At 38.8% G+C, this 26,572-nt stretch overlaps 1 protein-coding gene across 2 annotated transcripts in view; it reads right to left on the reverse strand.

Moving 5' to 3' along the window:
• LOC143351476 (uncharacterized) overlaps nucleotides 1-26,572 on the reverse strand; it is a 57,680-nt gene that overhangs the window by 1,703 nt on the left and 29,405 nt on the right. For both annotated transcript variants that reach the window (XM_076782997.1, XM_076782998.1), the window contains one exon: nucleotides 842-1,012. In XM_076782997.1, coding sequence (XP_076639112.1) covers nucleotides 842-1,012 — 171 coding nt within the window. The remainder of the gene's footprint in view (nucleotides 1-841; nucleotides 1,013-26,572) is intronic.

Raw genomic sequence — 26,572 nt, forward strand, 5'->3', positions numbered from 1 at the left:
TGAAATACAAATACATAGATGAGTACTAGGATGCAGGATTCCTCCATTGGAGAAATAGCAAACAAGATTAATAAATTTAGTACTAGTATACAGGGTGTTCGGCCATCCCTAGGAAAAATTTTAATGAGAGATTCTAGAGGCCAAAATAAGACGAAAATCAAGAATATCAATTTCTTGATTGAGGCTTCGTTAAAAAGTTATTAAAAAATTAAATTAAAAAATTTCAAATCACTCCGGAAAAATTATTTTTGGTTGCAGGTGTCGATTACAATCATTTTTAGTCAATAGAGAAAAAAATTCTTTACCGAAAATATACTGTATGTCCAGAAATAACGAAGTTACCTTTTACCTGGAAACACAAAACTGCAAGAATTCGTGAAGAATCACATGATCCAAGATATAGAATGGAAAACTAATATTTCCTCCCTCCAAGACACACCCCATTATCTAATTTAATTACTGCTATTATAGTTTTGCAAATTATAAAGATCTTAGTGAATAGAAAAGGACTATTTGAGCCATCGAAAAATGAAAGAAGATTCGGTCGCCGATAGCTGTCAAAAATAGGAAAAATTGTAATAAAAATACGGAAATTTCATTGAGTGCATAGTATACTAGATGGTTGCAATCGTGAGATACAGCGGATTGACGACTGTTCCGAGCTGTTTGCTCCGTGGCACGTCATACCGCTCTTGCAACTCTCGATTACGTCACACAGAGGAAGAAGAGAACGCGTTCCTCGAATGCCTCCTGCGTCACAACAGTATCGGGACGTTACGCGTCGGTTTTTTCCTTTTTCAGCCTGACGCGGCATGCTCTCGCGAACTTTTCGAATGCTCACCAGCGGGTAACGGCACGGGTTCCGTGGTCGGGTGGTGAGAGAGGGATTCTCCTGGATAGGAAAACGCGCCGCCAGGTATCGGCGAAAAGGAACCACCGCTGCTCACCGGAGGCGCTGGATAAGATGGCGCCGCTGACGAATAGGCCCATTCTGTGGTGCCTGCGCCCGTATCTGCAACAAAATGTAGCGTGCTTCGTTAATTAACTGTTCTGCGTATCCCTTTGCACAACGCGAATGAATTAACAAAATAGCAACTTCCGGTTCCTGCAACTCCTCGGATGAGATTTTTATTTTAACACCTTAACACTTCGACAGCCACGTCATCCATATATGGGTAACAGGATTTACCATTATGGAACTAGAGAAACTAATTTTCAAGTTGAGACTTCGAGGGAAATAAATTTGGAAATAAATTTTAGGTTACGTATTTAGTTCACGATGGTTTAAACTCAAAATTTTGAGTGTTGTAAGTAATGTTAAAAACATTAAGTGCCTGGTTTTGTAAGAGTTTTGCGCAGGTGACGCAGTGAGAGAGGCTTGAACTTGAAAATATTTATGTATATAATAGGTACAGGTGAGTACATTACGATGCAAAGAATTCTTTACCTTGGCGTCGAAGCCATCGTTATACATTCGCCTTCGCGTTTTCATTATTTCGAAACTCCTTTCTACCAACTTTTCAAAGGACCGAACAAAAAGAAATCTGACGGATTATCGACGATAGGATCGCGCCAATGCTTTCGACGACTCAACTCGCGGCAATTACCCGATATTAATTAACATCTCGTGAAATATTTATCGCGGCCCGTCGCGACTTCCGTCGGACGTCCAATGAATGTCCAAATACCCCGGCGGGAACAGCGAGACAAGCAGCTTGGTAAAAGTTACGGAAACAGAGAGGAAAACGTTGCGCTCACGCATTGAGTCATCGATGATTCGGCGAAACTTTTTTACCGCCGCGTTGCTGACTCTCGATCGTTCATCGACAACGAATCAGAACCGATTATGAAATGCATATTCACGGCTCCGCGAGATCGAGAATAATGTTTCACGAAAAAGTCCGCGCACCGACACACAATACCTCGTGTCTTTTTCTTTATTCCCCTCGATGAGCCGTTTCAGCTTTCATTCGGCATCTGTAACACTAGAGTTTGCTTCCCGTCCCTGACGGCCTTCGTCTTATTATAAAACAACGTCTATTCCCCTAGGTTTTTTTAAATTTTTAAATTATTTTATTTCATTTACTTATCGTCCTGATGCAATTTATTAACGTACCGCTCGAGATATCTACCGGAGTGCAGTAACTAGCAAAGTATTGGTTTGCGTAATTGAAAAAGTTGAGACGAATCAATCCATTAACTAATGTGAGTTATCGAGAAGTCGACAGAAATACCTACATAATATCTTCAAAGTTTGCTGATAAAATGTTACAACACCAGTTCCAGACTGATCAAATTTTGGGCTCCGAAGCTTATTTTCGGTCAAGGTTCAATTTTTTCAAACGGAAACTCATTTTTTTATCGTTAATTTGTAGTGTACGTTCGGATAGGTTATTAGGGTATCAGTTATTCGATTGTTTTTAGAAGATACCCACGCTTTCTAATGAGGCAGATAAGGCCCGTAACATCTTTTAAGGTATACAGGGTGTTCGGCCACCCCTGGAAAAAATTTTAATGGGAGAGGCTAAAATAAGACGAAAATCAAGAATACCAATTTGTTGATGGAGGCTTCATTAAAAAGTTATTAACGTTTAAAGTTCCGCCCGTACTGAATTTTTTTCTCGAAAATACGCAAGATTTCGGGGGTATGTCTATTCACCAAAAATGATTGTAATTGAGCCCGGCAACCGAAAATAATTTTTCCAGAACGATTTGAAATTTTTTTTTTTTCGTCGAAAAATTTAGGCACCTACCCCCTGTCGATTTTTCTTAAAAATTCCTTTTTCGTTTTTAGTAATTTTGTTTGACACCCTACAGAAAAATTGTCTAATACTTTTTTGTAGGTACCCATGAGCTCTACTTCAGAAAAAAGTTTCATTGAAATATATTCACTATTGTAGGAGTTATGGCTGTTTGAAAAGTGGACCATTTTTATGGGGTTTTTCTCATTTTGCAGGGTCAAGGACCAACTTTTCGAATATTTTTGCGATTTGTATATATTCTCCACCAAAATACGCGTAGTTTTCTTTTTTAAACATTAAAATCGTCCAATCCGTTCAGAAGTTATGACGTTTTAAAGATTCGCATGAAAATTCGGGCGGACATTTCTGGCCTGAAATTAGATTTTCGGTAAGGAATTTTTTTCTCGAAAGTGGGTAGGATTTCGAGGGTATATCTAATGACCAAAAATGAGTGTAATTGACCCCTGCAACTGAAAATAATTTTTCCAGAACGATTTGAAATTTTTGAATTTAATTGTTAATAACTTTTTAACGATGCCTCCATCAACAAATTGATATTCTTGATTTTCGTCTTATTTTGGCCTCTAGAATCCCTCATTAAAATTTTTCCCAGGGGTGGCCGAACACCCTGTATAGATTGATGGAATTTGAAGCCACGAGGGTTAGACTTAGAGTCTTAAGGGTTGATGTTAGGTAGATCTGTGGAGGATTCAATGACATCAAATTTAAAAGAAAACTATTCATATCTGATTAAAATTACGACAAGAAAAAATATTCTGAACATCAAAACATTGATTATCCTCTCGTCTCTAAATCTCAAGAATCCTTCTAGGGGGTGTGTAACTTTGTGTGAAATAACTAACCCCTATCATGATTACGTAGTATCCATAAGATTCGAAATAAATAATTTAAAATGTGGTTACGCCTAAAAACCAGCGTGAGGCCCCAAACATCTTTCAGGTTCTCAATAAGTCTACTCGAGTAGGAATTGTCTTAGTATACTGGTTCAAAAAATTCTTAACGTCAGAACTGTTTTACGATTCAACGATGCCTCGTATCGCTAAGTTCTACTTGTAATTCATCATTTACCGACGACGAATGATCATATAATGCTTCCTTTCCCATTCGAAATGATAATAAAGAGGTATTATAGATTCGCGATAACGTAACGTATCGATGATTCGACGCGAACTTGACTGCAAAGTTCAAGGAACCGTCCGTCTCATAATCACAGAGCCGCATACATGATGTCTAGATTCCTTTAACGAGAGGAGCTGGTGGAAAGTCCAGGCATTGGTAATTCTCGGCGGACGCTCGATGACAAAACGCGCGTCCATCGTCCAATCGGTTCCAAGAACACCTCCAGTCTCAGAGAAACCTTGCAATTTTCAAACTTTACGACTCGTCTCCGCCAAAGATTTGGCAGAAAATAAATTTTCTCGCCTTAACTTTGCCCGCTCGCTCGAAGACGTAGCGACAGATTTGAACGAACGATGAAAATTAGTATTTTTTCTATTCCTACGAAGATCGATTGTAGGGTCCGTAAATAAATTTACACTTTATGCATTCTATAATTTAACAATTAGTAGATGCATTTACATTTGGGTTAACGCTAGATTTGTAGACATTTATCGTGTATCTATTCCTATTAAAACTTGTTATATTGATAGGCACATTAAAGTATGTTCTACAGTAATGATTCTTAAAATGAACCCAAACGTGATTCGTAAAGTTGAAGATCCACTTTGATATGAATATGTATTCATACCATTCCATCAAAGAAGTTCAACATAAACTGCTAAGAAGTAATATCTGTGATTTCTGCCACTTAAAGTAGGACGTTTAAAGTTTGTCAAATTGATAGGTTTCGTAGATCTTGAAGAAACTTTTCAAAGACCTAACGAAGTAGGAATTCAGTGGTATCGAGTCAGGAAAATCTGGAGATTAATCGCTGCTATCTTCCGTGAGTTAACCATATACTAGGCAACATATTTTTACTGTTTCGAACATCAGAAAATTCTTTAGAAATTATTCGCCGTTAAATAAACAAAACAAAACAAAAAGGGTTAAGTCTGAATGCTTTTCTCGAATTGACTGTAGTCGGTATAGCCAAGAAAAATATTTCTTCGAAGGAATTAAATAAAACGAAATATTTTTACGTTCTGGGACTTTCCCTGCTTTGGAGAAAATCGCGCAGAATCGCGAAAGTCCACCAGGATAAAAGCGTTTCGCGTCGATTATCTGCTCGCGAGCTCCTTTTTATCCGTTCGAAGCGAGAAACCTATATTTCACGGAGTTAATGGAAACCAACAGGTTCGCTGCAGCCGGGTCAAGGCGGGGAAGTCGCAGAGAGAATTGATTAGAAAACCGTCGATTTTAATAGCCGATAAATCTCGGGTTTCGCCATTGACTCGGCTGCACGCTTCGTAATTCCAACGCTTACGAGGGGCTGCAACGCGCAAGAAACAGACGGCGGTTTTGTAATTAACGGTTGCTAATTCCCTCGTAAACCTATAGGCAGGCCTTTAGATCTGCATTCGAGCAGATTAGAGTCTTTCGTATCGAATTATTTCAGATGTCAGCGCGGGACTTCGATGGACAATACACAGGTGCATCCATAAGAGAATTACATCGACCGTACCACTTTGATCTTAAGCATATTTTTTAAGACAATAAAATATACCACTGTAATCTTAAAGCACGAAGTTTGTATCATGACACACCTTCTCGTGTATCTTTAATTATTTATACCTTAGAAATTATCGAGAATCTATGTCTAATATCTTACATGCATCAAAAAGGGTCTTTCTACAAAAGTACATTAAAACCAGAATCGGACAATTTGTGTCTCTTGTAAGTACGTAAAATATATCTCACTTATTGATTTTATATTGTCTCTTTAAAAATAGTGTGCTTCAGAAGCTATACTAAAACTGTTTTCAGTCGATCGGTTACAACCTCCTGAATGGTGATTATGGTTTCTAAACAACGATCTTTGTGGTAGTTTTCTAGCTTTGAAAAGAAGCAAAGTCTCGTGGACTCAAATCTGTATGTTGGGCTGTGCTGTTAATCATTAGTAATTATATATAAAAAATGGAGAGCGATTTATATTTTTGAAAATGCCTGACACGATATCGTAAACTTTAATTGGCCGATTGATTTGAAATTTATAATAAACTAAGGATATTCAAATCTGGAATGTAATTTCATTCTTTTTAACCTCAAAGACGGAAAAGACGAGGAAAAATTGAACTTTAAAGTGAATTAACAATTTTAAAAAATTGAGTTATTGCATTTTTTTTAGTTCAAACTACAACTGTATCCTTACTAAGTACAATACATTTCGATTTCTTCGTTTCGGATGAGCAGAACATTCGCTCTGATATCAGCCATTTGAATCTGTTTTTCAAAAGAGCCTATATACACGTGTCATTATCGAATTCCTACATTTTTTACTATGTTATATTAAAAAAATTTGTGTGTTTTCTCAAAAAATGAGTAACAAAGTAAGCGAAACTCTCATATCGAGAAGTCTCATAGCTTTTCATTAAAAATTTGCAAAGAATCCTTATTTTTCATCTACTTTATCCGAAGTCCCCCTTAAGTTTGATAAAAAATTTAGTTGCATAACCCTGCTCAATACACTGCTATCGAATCGCACCTGTTATTTCATTCGAACTGAAACTTATACTGGAGATAGAGTACGGCTATACGTTTCAGTAACAAGCATACAGTATTGCCAGAGAATAGAAATCGGTCTGATTACTTCTTAGACGCAACTCGTAATTTGGAATCAAGCTTCTCTGTCAACGATCCATTTGCCCAAGGCGAAGATAGTCGATCTTCGAGATGAGGTCGAGGTCGCTGGTGGTGGGTCCCCTGGCAAAACTGTCGTTGCGCCTACCGGGGCCGAGGAAGGTCGAGGTCGTTTCGGAATTCTCAAAGGGGACCGCCTCGGGGATGGGGGCGTGCGGGTGATTACCGAAAATGGCCGTGTATTTGCCGCAATTACCGGAACAACGGTAACAAAACAAAGGCACGCCACTGCGGGTCGGCGTTCGGGCGACCATCTGTTGGATAATAGTCCGTTTCGAGCCTCTTCAGGAAAGACGAGGAAGAACCCGGTTCTATGAACTATAGGAGGAAGGGAGATCGATTCTACGGAGAAGAATCGGCAGGAAACCCTTGGCTGAGGATCGTCTCCTCTTTGACTCCTTTCATCGGGTGAATGTTCCTGCTCACGAACAACTTGGACGCTGGTCCTGTCTATTCTCGTTGGCTTAAAAGTAATTGCGTTTATTCCCATCTCTTGCAATACAAACATCATTCTAAACTGAACGTACATTGTATATTCTGATAGGCTATGGTTCTTGTTTTAGAAAAAAACTGTACGCAATTTCGTTATGATTTCAATATGGAAAATGACAGAATCGGTAAGTTTTTTACCAAGATTTGTTTCCACCGTAACTTTTATTACCAAGTTTGCTATCCCGTTCTAGCGTACGATAAATTAAATGTGGAAATGTTTTAGAATACAATCTTTTCGTCGTTGAGAGGTAGTACCGATTGGTGGTAACTATTTTGGAATTTTTGAAAATTGTAATGAAATAGAGAAACAGAGAAATCCCTCGTAAATGTTCGCTGCTTCTTTCAAGATTTTAATAGATTATTGTTAACAAAAATAATGTTATGTATCTTATACAAATATATGTATAATCACATTTTTATATTTGCGTTATAGTCCTACTTTTTTCTTAGTTTTATTGATATTTCTCACCTTACTAACATTACTATCACGATAAGTATATAATTTATTTTGCATTCCTTTTCTAATTCTTATCATACCGTTTCTATTGGAAAAAACTCACCAATGCAATTAAAATAATTCCACAGTTGTAAACTGGAAAATATAAAAATGTTATTTATGTTCTTTCGATGATTCTGATCACGATTTATAGATAATCGCCACGTCGAAGCAGTTCTAGAAATTGGTGGGGATAACTTTGCGAACAATATCGAGGGACGAAATAGCAAATATTAGCGAAGGGCCATTCTAAGTCCCGAAGTTAAACAGAGATATGAAGGAACTTCCAGGAGTTTGAGGTGTCTTGATTCGCAAGAAGTTAAATGAAAGACGAAAAGATTGTACGAAACCTTGCACGAGATAAGTTTATCATTCTCGACGCTGGGAACAAGTGTTAAGCATCACGATGATAATTATAGAAAGGTCACCAGTAAATTGTTCGGTATGACGCGGAACAAGAGTAAAGTAGATCGTAGATCAACGATCCATTCTCTCAGCTTTCCCATCGTTGACTCAGCATTCATTGATCGCCTTGGTGTCGTCACGGCGCTGGTCACCGTTCAACCGACTCTCAGGAAACTCTTTCAAGAATCGCAGAGGTGTAACCTCGCCGCGTCGATCCTGACCGAAGGAACGCACGAGTCCTGACCAAAGGAACTCCGAGTTGTTTACTACTTCCTTCTCTTCGTGTCTCTGTCTTCCTCTTTCTGTGTTGCTTTGCGGGTGTGAAACCACAGTGAGGTGGTTTTGGTGCTTAGTCCCCCGACCAGCCATCTACTTAACGAACCGTCCATCGACCGCCGTCATTTCGTCGTTTCTCGGTTTCTCTCCCACCTAACTCTGCCCCACACCCAGCTTCGCGCTACCGCTAGCTGGTGATTCGATCGACCTTATCTTCGTGCCTTGGTCATCGCTCGAGATTCCTTCGTTTTCTAATCACCCCAAAAATCGCGGGAACAGCTGTCTTGGAATGTTCGAACAAAAGTAGTACTACTGTCGCTTCACGTAATGCGTCAATCAGCATTTCCATTAGTCACCGACAGAGGTTTCTTAAATCCTATCTTCTTGCAGCACTCGATCTTCTTAGAATATGGAAATTCGAGCATGGGGCTAATCGTGACATCTGTTATCATACAATAGACATTGTATTGGTGCCACTTAGGCTTTATAAAAGTGCTGTGCACGTTGTCGACTTCTCTGTACAGTCTTGTGTCGGCAGTTAAAGCGAACACGTCTTTCTTCTGTCATAAAGTGTTGTGAATATACAATTGTGATCTTGTCAGTTATTTCACCAACCAACAGATCTGACACTTTATCTAACGAGACAGCAAACAAAAGCAACAAACTAAATGTTAATATTGAGTGTTGATAAATACAAACAGAATCTGTCTGTTGTCTCATCTCGTTGGGCAAAGTTTGAAAATCTCACGCAGACTGCATCTCAACCCTCTCGGCGCTTTCCATATCACTGAGGAAGGGTGCTTAAGCGTTCCAATCTTGACTCCAAGTACTATTGCAAGTATAGATGTTTTCTTTTGGGTTTTACTCATTTTAGACCAGTTTAACAGAAGTCCTGGAAGAATACTGTCGGTGTTCCAGGTAATCTGGTGCTCCAGGATACTTGGGGATAGAAACCTCCAAGTGGAAAGCAACGTAGCCTGGCAAAATTGCAAATCCTTTCCTGAATTCAGAATTATCAACCCTCTCGACGCTTTCCATATCACTGAGGAAGGGTGCTTCAATCTTGACTCCAAGTACTATTGCAAGTAAAGACGTTTTCTCTTGGGCCTTATTCATTCTGGTAGAGCCTACCAAAAGTTTTGGAAGAATTCTGTCGGTGTTCCAGGTAATCTGGTGCTCCAGGATACTTGGGGATAGAGACTTCCAAGTGGAAGGCAACATGGCCCGGCAGAATCGCGAATCCTTTCTTGAACGAGCATCGTGGAAAGGGGTGTCGCCGTCCGAAAGAGATCGAACGTTAAGAACAACGTCGAACAGACGAAGCCGTGGGGCTTCGTTTCCCACCGAGATAGATGCTCGTTTGGTCGTGTAACGTAAGTCGATATTGCGTCGTCTCGATATTCCCGGTCGACACGAATGTCGACACACGCGTACGCGCGTGTATGACACATATCGGCCCGTCCACACCCGTAAACCTGCATAACGTTCCGAGGAGAGAGAGAAGTCTTACGCATACGAGCGGCCCAGGAAACTCTTGTTGCCTCGCATATCACTTACCATCGGCGATTTCTTCTTGTACCAAGTATCCTGTGCCGAGGATAATGTTTCTCTCCGATGTCTTTGGGATCCGTGAAGAAGCTACCCAGCTTGCGCGCACTCCCTGTCGCAACTGAATAAAATTAGACTATTTTCTTCGTCGCGTTACTCATTTTTCTTTGGGACTCCGTGACACGACCCGAAGGTCAGTGTTTGATAAACCAGTTTAATCGTATGTTTCTTCGGTAAGGAAGCAGATCCGTCAGATAGTGGTTCAAAACTTAGAGTATCTCGAGTTCTGCTGGTTCGTAAAGGCAAAGTTGTATATTTATGATAATAACGATCACAATCGAAGAATTTCTCACAAAGACATTATTCGCTATTTAAGCATACGTCTAGATTTTAAGATGAATTACGACCATCGTTTGAGGTAGACAAAGCTCAAAAGGTATTTTTCACAAACGTTTTTTCTATTCAAAGGATCTTAACAATTCTGTTAAAATTCCTTGCCATTATCCTATCATAATCTATCATAACGCATGGTTATTCAATTTGGTTTAATATTAGAACCAGCAAAATGGAAAAATTAAAATTTTCTGTACGAAAATGCCTTGGAATATGCTTAGGTATAAATACATATCACCAGACTCCAATTTCACTAGATTTATCAGCAATCACAAATTTTACGAACGAGTTAAAATCATTTAGTCAATTAGGTTTGTTTTACTATACATAAATCTTAAATCGAGTCGTGATAGATATTATGTATGTCACCGTAGCAGCGTCATTGGAGTGCAAAGGGTTAATTTTTAACGAGTCTGACAGAATATACTCCTCCAGAATCGTTCATTTACTTAAACAGGGAAATAAACTATATTCAAAACAAAGGCAACTTTCCATTAATATATCATAAATCAGAAGGATAACTCCAACAAATTGGATACTTCAGCATCAAAGAGAAATGCAAACAAACAATTAAATAAGCTATATGTACTACCATGTGGTAGAATACTAGAAACTATAGTACCGTGTGGACAATTTCGCGAGTTACTCTAATTGGAAATAGCTGAAACGAAATATGAAGAATGTCTCGAACCGCAAAGTGTTAAGCTTTCCGGTGGCTTATGGACGAGAGTGTACGTTCTTCGACAATTCGTACTTTTCAAAGTCTGAAACGTGAGAAAGCACCGGACACATTGAAAGACCATAATCACGCCGTTTTGTAACTCGATCGATCGCGGCAGTTTCGTCGATTTTACCGGAGACAATTCTCAGTTCGTCAATTCCTTAAACGTCGACGATCTCAATGACCGTTACAGGCGATCATGCTCCATCCTGCTCTGCGTTTTCGCGACCTCGCCGTTTTCCATTCACGTCTCGCGCGTCCATTCATTCGGTCGGTCTTCTAAAAGACGGAAATCTGTTTAGCGCGGTACCTCGCCGTGTTTCGCACGCACGCATCGCCGCAATTTGCATTGAAACGGACAATGGACGTCAATACCTTCGACGCGGCTCGAAGAAAAAATCGACGCAGTTCCCCCACTTTATTTTTCTCACGGTTCTCCTGTTTTTCCCTTTGTCCGACGTCTTTCAGGACGTCTTTCGCAGTCCTCGTTCATCTCACGCTGGCGTCGTTCGCGCGCAATTTCGAGGGTGAATGAAGAGCATGAATGGAGGGCCCCACTGGCATGCCCGGAAACTCACGGGCCCCGTGTGATGATGATGCCCAGCGATTGTGCGCGATCGCTATCGCTCGACACGCGACCCACAATTACTTCTTTGTTTGTCAGCTGTTATCTGGGATCCTCTATTTTCTACATAGACGTGAGTATTCTAGTCCAGAGTATTTTTTTTAGTCTTCTTAGGAATTTTTTTTACAAAAAAGGTATAAATTTCTTAATTTCGACATTTTGCATACATATTTATCAATGTTTCATGAATGTTCACAATTTTTTTTCAAGTGAAAATACTCAAAACTGACTAAATTATATGTCTATGGTTAGTATGATGGTGTGTAGCAAAATGATAAAAAATGAATCTTCTTTATTGTTCTTTTAGCTCGTTAAACATGAAAAGAAGTCAAGAAAATCGATTTTCAATATTCAAACCGCCACCATTTTGTAAATTTTCACTATTTTGTTTTCTGTTTTGGTCCAGACCAATATTTTTATTCGTTAAAATAAACAACGTAAAATCAGGTATTCGTTATTTAGAATAGATTTATCGAATAATATTTGCTCCATTCTTTGAAACTTTTCAAGTTTCGTTTAGTTGTAACGATATTTGGGAGAGCAAAGCACTGGATCAAAACTAATTTCAAATAAAAATTTAAATTTTGAATCACCACAAATTCGATTACCAAATAACGAATGAAATTTTCACAACTCTGATAGCTAAGCAGATCTTGAACGATCTATTTCATGCTGGATTTTTATTTTTGGGGCTTCTTAAATACATTTAAAAATTCAAAATTCATTACCAGTGTTTGAATACTTTGATAATGTATACGAAACATTGTAATAATCAGAATATTTTAAAGATTGTGGAACTCTATGACGTTTACAGATTTATATTTAGATCGACTATAGTAATTTCAAGAATTTCCTGTACAAGTAAGTTGTAACTATAACTTGGGAACCTGTTCGAATACAGCACATGTTTACTCGAACTGTTTTCATTGTTTTTGTATCTTAAATTGACTATTGAAGTAGCTGTTCCGCGTTAGAATTCACCATGAATAAACGATCGAAGACTATTCAGTGTGACTAAACAGCGGAAACGGTGAATTAAAAAATCAAAGGGACTGGCAGTTATTCTTTCGTCTCCCAAATACTTCTCAGTCTCAAAGGCAGATCGCGTGTAGCCAGATTTCAAAACGTCGCTTTAGAGTCCATTCAAGCCCCGAATCTCCACAAATAATTGCACAAATGTCTCTGAATTCTCTGGACGCACCCTCCGTTATTATTTTATTTCTTATTATAAACGGTAAGAGCCCTTTCGTGAAGGTTAGATTACAGTAGACTCTGGGTCCATTTTGATCCAAATATAAATTTTATTATTTTACTTTTCAGTACAAGGTTGTTTTAAAAATCTTTATTCGTTACTATCGTTAACTTTAGAAGCTTATTCAGTATTGTTAGTGTTACTTGTTAAAAATGAAAACTTCTCGACTCTGGAATCAAATTTACACGGATCCAAAAGAACCAGGAAATCACTGTTCAAGATTTAAATCTCAAAATATAGAAATTTTCTGTTAGTTTCTGTGAGATTAGGGGTGTACAAAAGTTTGGAAAAACATTGGGAATGTATTTAAAATGCATTTACTATTATTTCCAATACTGCATTCTCCTAGAGAGAGGAATTTTCGAACATTTTCTAAAACTGCCACAATAAATCATAAATATCTTCAAAAACTTATACCTTCTCACTAAAGCACTATCGAATATAATTTTATACGAACTTTTTTTATGTATTTGACCCCAGTAACTCGAAGTATAAGTTTGGCCTCAACCTTTTTGGACACTATTTACGAATATCAAATGTAGAAATTAAATAAAAAATTGATGGAAGAACGCATCGATGACTTGTGAAACGTTAATAAAGTTGGAATGGCCACTTTGTGTTTGCTATTTTTCAAAGAATAGATCATAAAGATTGCAGTCAGCGAGAGATTCACGAGTTCAGAGAAAACGACATCGGTCGGTAATCAATTTATCACGCTCGGATCGGACCGTTGATTGGCGATCAATTATGTTTCGATTGAAAAAAAGACAAAGCCGCAGGCGAAAGAAAGGCCGTGCGTTCTTGTCGCTCTATTGGTTCCTCGTACGGGGCTTCCTTAGTCTCGATCCTCTGGATTCTGTTACAGTTTAGCGGCGAACTCAAACGGATCGTCCGTCGATCGCGGCTCGCTTTTTCAGATCGAATCGTCGCCCGGAACACGCTTTTTCATTCGTTGATCTTGCACGTACGGAACCATTTTCCGGTTTCGTTTCGAGTCGCCTGGCACCCACGGTCAATTCTCCATTCGACAGTTCAGCGAACCCGTTTACACGGTGTCAAGTCGATCACTGGGATTCTTTATGATGGACCATAGAGAGCACATCGGCTTTTTCAAACTGAACTCGAATTCAATTTAATCGCTAAACTGTCATTTAACTCTTTGACAGCAATTTGTCACGCGGTTTTACTGTTTCAGTAAAGAATGCATAATTTTTAGGATTATTTCTTCAACTCGTGATTGTAAAGTAATGCAGACGAATCTTTAAAATGTAATATACTAATGTTGTATTAATGTCACTCGATTATGTTAACGATAAGTGTCGCGCTGTGCAATCGTTTTGGAGTACAAAATTTATCGGTTCAGAAGTTGTCTAATATTTTGAAAACATCAACATTAACAATTATAATTTTAATCATAGTACATGCAAAACTTCCAGGATTATTGATTAGAAACAAAGTGATATTTCATCATGATACCTCAATGTTTGACATGAAGTAATAAAAAATTATGTGTATTTGGTTGGGAAATTTTTTGTTATACTTATTTTATTCTGCAGATAGTACTCTATACTATATATTAACGTGCTAAAAACAGTATTGAATAACATTTTAATGGAAAATCAAAACAGTTTTATGATAATGGCTTTGACGAACGAAAAACGATCGAGGATCTATTACAAGAACCTTCCTGGTGGCTCGTAAGCCGCTGCGATACAAGCTTCGATTGCGTAAAAAATTCGTTATAGTTCACGCCCACCAGCGTAATTCAATTTGGCTCGTATTGTTCGACATCTAATAAAGAAAACGAAAAACGACAAAGAGGGCGATAGACGACCAAAATCATCCGCAGGCAAAATGAGAGAGGATATCTCGAGAGATCAAGACGAGGATCCGTGCCCTTTCGAGCGTGGATCACGTAACTACCTTCTCTTCTCGATCGTCCCTCTTTCTCCCTCCTCTTCCTTCTCACGATGCCTTATTCCTGGCTTGCTTAGCCTCTTCTCTATTTTTTCCTTGTTCTCTCCCTTTCTCTCGACACAATTCAGCCAATGTACCTGCTGGATGTTACGAGTACAGGGATTTCGTGTATAAAAAAGAAGCCGGGAGCATGGGCTTCCTTTCGATCCTAATTCGTCCGCTCCGTCAGTACTTCCGTTCACTATTCCAGCGGCCTCTTTGCCCTCCTTCCATTCCAAACGATCTTCATTCTCTTCACTCTTTGTTTCTTCGCGCGAACGCAAATGAAGAGTATCGGAAGAGAACAGAGATCGTGCATCCTTTCGTCGGAATGATTCCGTGGTTTGTGAATGAAAGTACCGCGGAAGATCCTCCGTTATTCGATAATACAATACCTACTTTCCTGCCATTGATCATTTTGTATTCATGTTAAAATGAAAGGAAAAGAATATCAATATTGAATCCACTATCAAGTAAACTTATTTAGTTATTTTTAGAGAGATTTCAAATAGACTATAAAAAACATTAATTATATTACTACATTATAAAATTGATTCACTTGATCATTTTTATTCATTCAGCTTATTTTTATGTTCAGTTTATAGAAAATAAATATTTATTAATTCTCTCGTATCTCTCGATACTTTTCAAGCGTAATATTCAAGATTTTCGATCTTTTCCTGCAGTCTGTTCGACATTTTTTCCTGATGACGAGAGATTTCGATGCATGGTCGACGTTAACGTCGATTCCGGGATCTCAAGCATTTACGTGATGAAATTCAGGGAATTATCTATATGATATCGAAAATCAATAAAGAAACAGGTATATTCTAACAAACTCTGTACTGGGGGCTTCAATAAATTTTACAATATTTAAATCCATCAAATAAAGTTCAAAATTAAAATCAATCAAATTGGAAACTCCTATTTACAAAGCAAATTTTTTCAGCAAATAATGGATTATATTGATACCTAAATACATTACAAATTATAATAACTTATTTTTAGTAGAAGCATACACACATATATTACTCTATAATGCGTGTTGTCATTTTTTACCACATTGACTGCCATGCTTGTTTTCCATATCTAATGGAAATTATAGTGTCAAAAATGGAATCATTCAATACTTCTAACAAATTTTTTATATTATAGCATTCTTATATTTTAAAGCGAGTGTGACCAGTGACCGCCACAACAGTCAATGTGTAATAATGAGGGAAAAATAATTATACCGTCTGTGAGATTATTGTTGACGAATGGAACTAATTGCTTGGATGTTCGTCGATGTCAAAGGGTAAAATTAAAACTCGGACGATGCGGATCCAAATTCTTATTTTCGTTTTCGTCCATCAGAAACATATCGTCGTAACTGCGCGGTTGTGATTTATAAACCGAACGAGCAGCAGTCGCGGCGAGTTAGGAAACAGTATGGTAATTCGCCGTACTTCTGCGAACAACGGCGATTATAAGGAACATGGCGGGACCTTTAAATCCTCTTGCAAAAGCCAACGTCATTTACGGTTTAGAGAAATAACGGGAAGAAACGCGCGACGAATCGAGAATGAGACGAGGAACTCGTTATTAGAAGCTCTCGAGTTTCGTGAAACCACCTGCTAACTGACCTTTCGCCAGAAATTCTTCCCCTTTTAACCACTGACGACCATACTTGTCAATCAAGTCAACTGCATACGCTGTTTCATGCTGCGTGCCAGCATCGGTCACTCTTTTGCAAGCAATTTTTCTATATGTTAATTTTCCTGCAGATATTTTGTCCCTCGAAACGAGAAACACTCGTTTATTTATTTACATTATTTTCAGAATTATGGAAGGAGCTCGATAAATGCAACTCCGAGAATTATTTTAGAAGTGCGATACAAAATTTAAATACAAAGTTTTTTCTTCATAAAGAAAATATTCTCGAAATATTTTATAATACACTATTCTCGCTTGCAATATTTTTCTTATCGATTGGAGCATAAGGTGGCACAAACATAATTTTGTTATTTTCAATTTTTGTCTTATTTTAGCATGGAAAATCATCCCTTAATGTTTAGACCTGACTATATAATTTTGACGAGCAATTAATGGGAATTTCCGAATTACTTAATTTTGAGTAACTAAAAGCTGTTCGAAAAGACCTTAAAATTGACTGGGAATATACCGATGGGTTTTTCGATACACTTCTTAGTAAAATAATTCCCTGAAAGGTCGGTTTGTTTCTTTTAAATAATGATACGGTAGCTCGGTCGTTTTTGTTGGATTATTTAACCGCACTGCATAAACAAATTCGATGAGTAACCTCGTGGCGATTCGCAAAAATTCCAGCGCCGGATCGGCTGGGGCTCGCACGTCGGCCAGCGCCGAAAATCGAGGCGTCTGGGCAATCAGGATACTCGTTCGAATCGATTTGAGATGATCGAGGGACAATCTCGAGAGAGCAAATCGATCGAGGTCGATCTGCCGACTCGAAACGTTGAAAGAATTGAGCCAGACGAGCGAAGCGAGAAAGCGGTTCACGATCCAGAGGATCCTGACTCCGAGATCGTCATCCTACCGAAACATCGAAGCAAAAACTTTCGAAAATTCTCGGACAAAAAGTCTCCTGCTTTTTGTAATAATAATCGACTGCCTAGTCGACTGAAGAAACGGAAAAACAGCCTTGTATTTCGTTGTTAACGCTCTTTTATTTGGAACGATTTTTTCAACCGAAAAGAAAATCGAGATGCAATCAGCATGCACTTCTAAACCGCCTGATTGGATAATCTTCGTAGTCACTTTATTATTCAAAAAATTGCACATATCTAGAGAATTAATTCACCCAAACTCTTTGGTAAATTCTGATCTATCCAAGACAATTTAATCCCATAATTTAATCTAATTTCAATAATTTAATCTCGAATGACCAGGAATTTGCAGCAGCCAATATCGTGGGAAAAGCATGGATGCGTTCGAGCGAAAAGTTCGATTCAATCCACCCTCCGGAGAGTAGCACTTGTGCCAAAAACTCGTCTGTCTCATCCTAGATGCTCGATCTCCATTCATCGTACACCCTCCGGCAGTGAAACGACGAAAATAAATTTGCCACTTTCTTCTGTGATCCTATTTTCCTCCAGAGACGTAAATATCTACTTGTTGATATCCCATTTACAAATATCAACCAAATTAATACGATGGCTAATAAAATTGAAGAAATTTTAAGTTCGTAGTTCAATATTTTGTTAATTAAAACACGAGGAGCTTGTGAATGTACGATGATGCGAGCAAGTTTAGTTTTGATCAGAAGCTTATGTCGATGTCAAATTATGACACGAAAGCATTAACTTTGCAGTTAATAAAAACTGTTGAATTAAATATAGTCGCACAGGAAGCAATGAACCTCAAATTTTACTAATTATGACACGAATATAATTCGAGGGATTTTTATGTTGTGTTAAAACGTGATTTCGATACATCTTCGTATTTAAAATTTGTGTTTGAAGTTATTATCAGTACAAGTTATAGAGTAACGAGAATTCAGAAAAACAAGGTTCGATACTTTATTATAATAACTCTAGTATCACTTTACTCTTCAAGTATATTATCCTTTTCGATACATACGTAATTACCAAAAACATACAATCTATTCTAATTCCTAGAATAAGTTGTTTTCAGCTATTTAAATTCTCATGTTCCTATTGCTAAAGCAAAGGGGTTCATTTGTTTTCCAAAAAAACGGGCTCCAACAGTACAAATATCTTGGTGCCAGTTTATCTTGGAATTGTACTATTATACTATACTTGACGACTTAGTACTACATATTTTTATCATTAAAACAGAAGAAAAAGTTACAACTATGCATTGATAAACAAAGTCCTATATTCCACCAGAAAGAAATCATTTTGCACTTGGAGGTTTACTATTTTCCTTAAGACTTGAAATCACTGATGCTCAGCCAATTTGTAGATTTGAGAATAGTTTTCAACCCTTCCAAGTCCCAACTTCCTATCTCCAAAGCAGAGGAAACCTAGTTTCAGTTATCCATCAGAAAACAAGTTGGTTCGACCGCAATTTTTCTGGTAGCAGTTAATTCTGGAAGTTTATCGCCTGCCGGAGATTTACGGTCGGCTGTTGGTGTCGTAGCCACCAGGAAAGGGAAGGACATGCTTCCGGCTATCTGCGGAAGGGTCTTTCAGCAGATCCTGAGCATTCGAAAGGAGGTGCACGTGGAAACGGAACGCTCCGCTCGGCCTGGTTATTATCGCGGTGTGGGTTAAGGGGCCACTGCGGGTTTCCTTAAGCCGTCCACGAAGTACGCGCCTGATTGGACGGACACGAAGGATGTTGTAACACCAGGATACGCGATAAACCGACGGGCGATAAAGTTCACCGAGCACCGCAGCCCGGAGGATTTCTGAAATTCCACTTTGCGAAAGGCAAAGATTTCCTAGCAAAGCTTTGCTCGAGGAACGCCGGACGTCGCTGTCGAGGCTTCCATCTTGCCTCGGGCTCCTAGGGAACTTCTTAGTCCTGGTCAACTTCGTCCCACTCCTAAAACTCACCAGAAATGTGTCAAACGGACGCCTTTTGAATTTGAAGATTGCTGGAAGACTAAGTAGCTCCTTGTAAACTCGACGAGCAATCTTCGTTGACCAAATTCTTCGAATTCTATCATTAAAATCTACCTTTTACGAAACTCCCTTTTGATGAAGGGGACCAGTCAATTAAAATACATACGATAAATGTGACTTGGACAAAGATGTGGAGTCGAAAATAATGGGTATAAACAAGTTTCATGTAGGAAGATCCTCACTTCTCAGAAACACAGAAAAAAGACCTTTAGTGTACCCGTTTGGAAGATCGATGATGAAAGAAAAAGGAAAATTGACTGAACTTTTTGGTGAGCTGCTCAAAATTGATTCTTTAATTCCTGTTGAAGATGGTCGTCTTTGATAATAACTTCGTGACCTTCGTGAATTTCTATCGTGTTCCATCGATTTCGTTTTGACGTCTTAATTTTGATTTATTTTGTATCTTTCGTTTTGATTTATTTCAGATTGTCTGTTGGAGATGAGATTATAATCTGTTTATATTTTTGGTTACACAGACCACAGATTGGTGGATCTCTTTTTTAAATGAAGTATTCATGCGTAAGTTTGCAGTGAATATAGTTGATATTTCATGCGTTTTTGTTTTCTCGAAGGCAGTTGATATTATCTTCCGATAGTTGTCTTCCACGCGTCCACTTGAATTCCAGAAAATTACCCATGGAACGACCTGATACGTTTAAACCTGTATTCTCCAAACTAAGCGCGTGACTCTGATTGGAGGGCTACGACGAGGGAAATAAGCACCAAGACGCAACAACAGTCGTGGCTGTCTAGAACGATGGTGCCGACGGATTTACGAGTTTAATTAAGTTCTGCGGTCGCGTTCGTCATTTCAGCGAGCATCGAAGACTCGTTTGCGACCAAGTCCTTTCCAAGAGGCACGAATCCGGATAAAGAATGTCGCGAAGTTTGCGTTACGAACAGAAATTTATGCGAACGATATAAAAATACTTTCTCCGCGAAGAAGAGAAAAAAGAAATAGATTCAAAGATTTCGTAACACACGACGCGTTCCCACGAGTGAAAACCAAGTAATTTTTGGCGCGTTTAGAAAGGCGAGGATGCCAAGAAGGGTGTTAATTACACATTCTCTTAATGTGTCAGAGATCCTTTAGCATTCCCATAATAAGTTTAAGCCGCGTACGTTAATAACCTCCTGATAGGGTATGATAGGGGGTAGCCATGTTGTGAGGGAGGCTCGCGAAAGGAGTGTATGTGACACTTTCCTAATTGCCTCCTCACCCTTTAAGAAAGGCGCCTAACCCTAACCCTGATTCTCACCTCGTTGTTTTCAGACCTCCAAAATGGAGAAATTTAACCAAACACCGTACGCGACACTATTCAAATTAGAAACACAAGACGATCGAACGTTTCGACAGCTTCTTCGAAAAGGATCGAGTTCTCCGCGTATTGGAAACAAGAATAAACGTTCGTTTCTACGTTTCATTGTATGGACGTATGAAAATTACCGGTTCTGCGCTTTGCGTAACGTAATAATTTGCTTTCAGTAATGAAGGAAATAGCATTAAACACCGTGGTTGAGAATCAAAAAGAATATAATGGTTGGAACGGCTGTTTATAATGACGACATTGCTTTTATGCTACGATCGCCGATGTGAACCACCTACAAAGTCAATTTTTATTTTATACTTATTTAAGATTCCATACTTAAAGTTATAGAATCCATAAATATTATTTGCTAGCAATATTTGTTGAATTTTATTACTGTAAAGATGTAAATATACAGGGTGTTCGACCACCTCTGCGAAAAATTTTAATAGGAGATTCTAGAGGCCAAAATAAGACGAAAATTAAGCGTATTCGTACGTATGTATCGCAAATTTCAAATCGTTCTGGAAAAATTATTTTCGGTTGCGGGGGTCAATTGCAATCATTTTTGGTCATTAGACATACCCGCGAAATCCTACACCTTTTCGAGAAAAAAATTCGAGTAGGTGTGAAATTTTTCGGCAAAATTAAAAAATTTCAAATCGTTCTAAAAAAATTATTTTTAGTTACGGGGGTTCTTCACAATCGTTTTTGGCTAATAGACATACCCTCGAAATCCTAACCACTTTCGAAAAAAAAATTCCTTACCGAAAATATAATTTCTGGCCAGAAATGTCTGCTCGAATTTTCATGCGAATCTTTAAAACGTCATAACTTCTGAACGGATTGGACGATTTTAATGTTTAAAAAAGTAAACTACGCGTATTTTGGTGGAGAATATGTACAAATCGCAAAAATATTCGAAAAGTTGGTCCTTGATCCCGCAAAATGAGAAAAACCCCATAAAAATGGTCCAACTTTCAAACAGCCATAACTACTATAATTGTGAATATATTTCAATGAAACTTTTTCCTGAAGTAGAGCTCATGGGTACCTACAAAAAAGTATTAGACAACTTTTCTGTAGGGTGTCAAACAAAATTACTAAAAACAAAAAAGGAATTTTTAAGAAAAATCGACAGGGGGTAGTGCCTAAATTTTTCGACGAAATTAAAAAATTTCAAATCGGTCTGGAAAAATTATTTTCGGTTGCGGGGGTCAATTACAATAATTTTTGGTGAATAGACATACCCCCGTAATCCTACCCACTTTCTAGACAAAAATTCGACAAGGTGTAAAATTTTTCGACAAAATTAAAAAATTTCAAATCGTTCTGGAAAAATTATTTTCGGTTGCGGATGTCAATTACAATAATTTTTGGTGAATAGACCTACCCCCGAAATTCTATTCACTTTCGAGAAAAAAATTCAGTACGGGCGGAACTGTAAACGTTAATAACTTTTTAACGAAGCCTCCACCAACAAATTAGTATTCTTGATTTTCATCTTATTTTGACCTCTAGAATCTCCCATTAAAATTTTTCCTAGGGGTGGCCGAACACCCTGTATATTCCAATTAAAAGTAAAAATCTAGTTAATAAGTCGTACTTCAAACGATAGGCCTGAATGAGTTAAGAAACATATATGACCTATTATCTTTATAGAAGGAACAAGAAAATTTTGTATCAATTTATTTTAAAATAAATACTCGTATCTAAAAATGCAAAGGAGTAGGAAAATCTTTAGATCTTTGACTGTTCGAAAGTAGAATTGCATTTTCAACTGTAAATAGATGTTTTAAAAAAAGTGCAAGATTCTCAGTTTTTTTCGTCGAGATGGTCGATGTAAGGACTTCGTAATATTTACCTTTAACATTATATTGTAAATGATAAGAAAATGAAAGAGAAATATTTCTACAATAAACTTCGAAATCTATAATTTCAGTTACGATTCGTTTACGAAAACGCGCTTTCTACTCGTTAGTAACGAAGAAAAGAATAAAATAAATCATCGAGGTTTATTAATGCCCCTAGTTAAACACGAAATTTCACAGTTTATCCATCGCTACGTAAAGCAATTATCGTGTCACAAAAACTCTCTGGCTGCTAATTTAATTCTTCCCGATTAAAAGGGTTCACTTTCCTAAATCTGATGAACAGATTTACCACCCAATTCAACCTATTTTACCATACATTATATGTTTAAACAACTACTACTGTGACACTTTAATTAATACTCATATTACTTGTTAACGCCCACATTTTTGCTTATAACTCCCTTGGAGGAATTAATTGTAAAATACTTTACGTTGATAAAGAAAATTTCAAACATATTGCAAGTTCTTCTCTTGTTTGACAAATCTCACCCATTCTTTCAAGAAAGCCATTACACCGTCACTATAAAACTTCTTTAAATTTTTATCGAATATTCAATAATGTTTACCAATTAAAAAGTGTTGCAATGCACAAAAATAACTGATACATGGATGTGGTAACATCCATACTCTTTTTTTGTATATATATTAATAATTTTAAATATTGATTTTAGTAGTCTTTGACCACAGTATGTGTCGGACGTAGTCATATCATTGCTTCTTTATAATTTGAAAGACAGAGTACCATGATGCATAGAAGAAATTTAAGATGGTAGATTAGAATATCGTTAGAGTGGTTATCACATAAGATTGTCATATAAAATCCATTTCTAATCCACGCTACCATCAAGGATTCCGTAAACGTAGCTTGAGGAATAGCGGTACGAATTTATGGAACTACTAATTCTAGACGCGCAACCCTGAAAAACTGCGTCGCGGTTTGATAACAAATGACGAAGATTTATCTTTCAGCAGTATCGTTTAACTAAAATTCCCAACCGTTCCAAGGGCGGGGAGTAACAATTCCGTACAAGCACGCACTAGCCTTCCATTAAGTTCCGCGCAGCGACGGGCAAAATCCACGGCGAAGGCAAGAAACGTTGCGGGACAATCAGTAGGCGGAGAAAAAGGCCGAGAAACAGCCAGAAAGGTAGCCGCATTCTCTGCTATCCACGGAGGCACGTGGGAATCACAGAATCAACCCCTCTCTTCGACTTCTGGCTCAGTCTCTTTGTATTTTTTCAGCCTGCTGGCCAATTACTCTCGGTAAATAGGTAAAGAGATGTGCCTTTGTCCCTTTCTTCCCTGATCATCTCGCTAAAAGTTATTACTACCTTCGTCGGGGGTCGCCTGGTCATTTTTAGAAAATCCATCGAATGAAAACAAAGCAAGTTTTTATCGCGACAAAGAGAATAGACAACTTTACCAGTTGTTGCACAGTTTAAACGTTCAGAAACAATAACGTGAATTTGGTTGAGAAATGTCACAACTTTATGCCTCATAGAATACCTCCTACAATTATCACTTATTTTATCGGTTGCATCGCTTTTTCATGGGTAAACAATTTGAAATCAACATACTCAAGAACAGCGTTGAACAATTGCAAGAAAGAAGTTTCGTAGCGATGACATGATTAGGAGAGAGTTACCTAACGAGAAAGTGTTTACTGTTCTTTATTCATGATATGTTTGAAATGAAGCTAGTAAATTTGAGGTATTCGAAAGATTACTGATTCCCAAGTTTCGATGATAATTCCTATCTTAGGACTTCTGGAGATCAATCTGCGATCATGACTGGTATGAGAGTCCCACTTGTTGAGTCCCACTTGTTCATGTCCAGATTGATTGATACTAGTAGGTCTAGGGTTTTCAGAAAACAATTGATTCCCAAATTCCTCTGTCTTCTGGCATTCGGTTAGCCAATTTGAACAATCTTCGGTAATCTAAAAGTTCCAATTGCTGATGGCGCATTACAGCCTCGTTCACGATGTCTTTGGAACATTGTTCAGCCAGGTACATCGCAAATCTAATGTTCCGCGCAGTCGTTTCGAAACCGACTCCTTCGTCCAGCGTCGAAAGCAGCGAGGAAACAAGACAAATCCGCCGGTTTCGGTGTACGCAAGTAGACGTTGAGGCAGACAGAAGGACTCAGCGGAGAATATACAATCAGTGTGATTGTTTGACACCCCATAATCAGCGTCCTTACCCCTACCACGTCAGCATCTTTGTCTCTCCTGTCCCCTCTATACCGCGTCGTCTCTCCATTTCGCTTGGACCGACGCTACGGCGAAGAAGACTCGCCATCTTTCTTCTTCCCTCGCATCAACTCATCGGGTACTCGGGCCCGCTGCCACTGCCGGAGCCTCATTACCCCGATCACGACTCGAGATGAGACTCCAGGGAAGAAGACGAGAAACGGACACGGTTATATTATAAGAGACAGGAGTAATGCTCGCTTCCCTTTTTTCTTCGCTCGGAGACCTTCTGGCCGAGGTCGTTGCTGCCCTTCCATCGGACACAGTGTCCTCTCCTCTGCGTTTATGATGCGCGTAAGTGCGTGTTCCTTCGGGTCGCGAGTCCTCCATCTTTCCACGGACAGAAGCTCCTTCTGTGCAGAAAACTGGAGACTTGCGCTAAACTCCAATATAATTTGTTCTCTGTCTTTTTCTTTAAATTTCAATTTGCATTTTTGACTTCTTAGATCATCCGAAGTGATAAAAAAAAATTTAATTTAGACGGACCCGACGAATTTCATTCATATTAGCATCGCATTAAAAAAGAAAACAGATTTACAATTTCGTTCGACCTACAAACAGCATCTTTTGTACAACTTTGGCAACAAATTTGAATAGTTTGTAAACGTTGCTCGAGCAAGTATTTTTACAAAATTAAATGGCAAACTTACCAAATACAAATTCGAAAGGGAACAAGAAAAGTGTCAAATACGTGTATCGAAGGGGAATTCAAAAATGGCGCGTCCCTCTTGAGATACCCTTTAGGTAGAGCGCTGGAGATTGTCGAACGTTGCTTAGACGGTTCAATTCATACGGTAAACGCACGACCGATTCGCGATCGTCGTGTAGGTGAGATTCAGAGAGCAATCGGAGACCAGGAGTCGAGAGACAGAGAGACGAAACGGCGAGGCAGAAGATTGCCAGGAAGATGACGATGAAGAAGGAGAGATAGGTTCGATTCAACAACGTCTGGCATCGCAAGCGAACCGAGCCCGAGACAAAAGGAGGAGTCGGTGCGGCAGTGAAGGGCAAAAACAACATGGATCCAGCTCTGGATCGATCGAGAGGCGATCGATCGACCGATCGATCCCTGGTATTACGCAGACGTGCACGTGAGCTGTACGTGAGCGGCGTTGTAGGTTGCCCCGACGCCTCGAGAGAGGGCCTGAATCGGTGGGCAACTCGAAAAGAGCCGAGCTACTTGAAGGAGGAGGGCCAGAGGCGGAGGAGGGAGGAAGAAAATTGCATCCACCAACACTCGGCTCGCTCATTTCGCACTCTATGCTCGTTCGTACGTGTGCCCGGCCTCGGATCTGCTCATTAGGCGCGAAGAAGAAAGACGAGACCATCGTGGGGAGGATGCAGAAAAGAGAAGAGATGAATGGGCGACTAGTAAACGAACCATCTCGCGCTCGACTATTTCCCATTCATGTGATAGGTGTGAAAATGTTCGCATTACGCGTGGAGAACGAGAGAGAACGAATTTAAGCGAGGGAATCTCGAGGAACAGGTAGAAACGATTTGCAGATGGGTTTCTGCGAGCATCAGCCTGGAGAAACGCGATGCTGGATAAAGCGGTACGCGAAGGATATTACACGGAATCTGGGTCGTTTAGATCGAAAGATACATCCGTTCGCTGGATTCCCAGCGGAAGGAAGAATCGGATACTTCGATCAATCGCGTATTCCGGCGTTCAATGCGAAGACTGGTTTCTATAGGGGTTTTCGATTAGAGCAATAGAACTGTCAATATCGACTACGTCGACATGCGAAGCAACACTCACTGTTTGCTTTAAATAGTATACAGTTGTCTAAATTGAGCGTCGTATTT

Source organism: Colletes latitarsis, chromosome 2 (assembly GCF_051014445.1).
Source record: "Colletes latitarsis isolate SP2378_abdomen chromosome 2, iyColLati1, whole genome shotgun sequence".
Taxonomy (NCBI): Eukaryota; Metazoa; Arthropoda; class Insecta; order Hymenoptera; family Colletidae; genus Colletes; species Colletes latitarsis.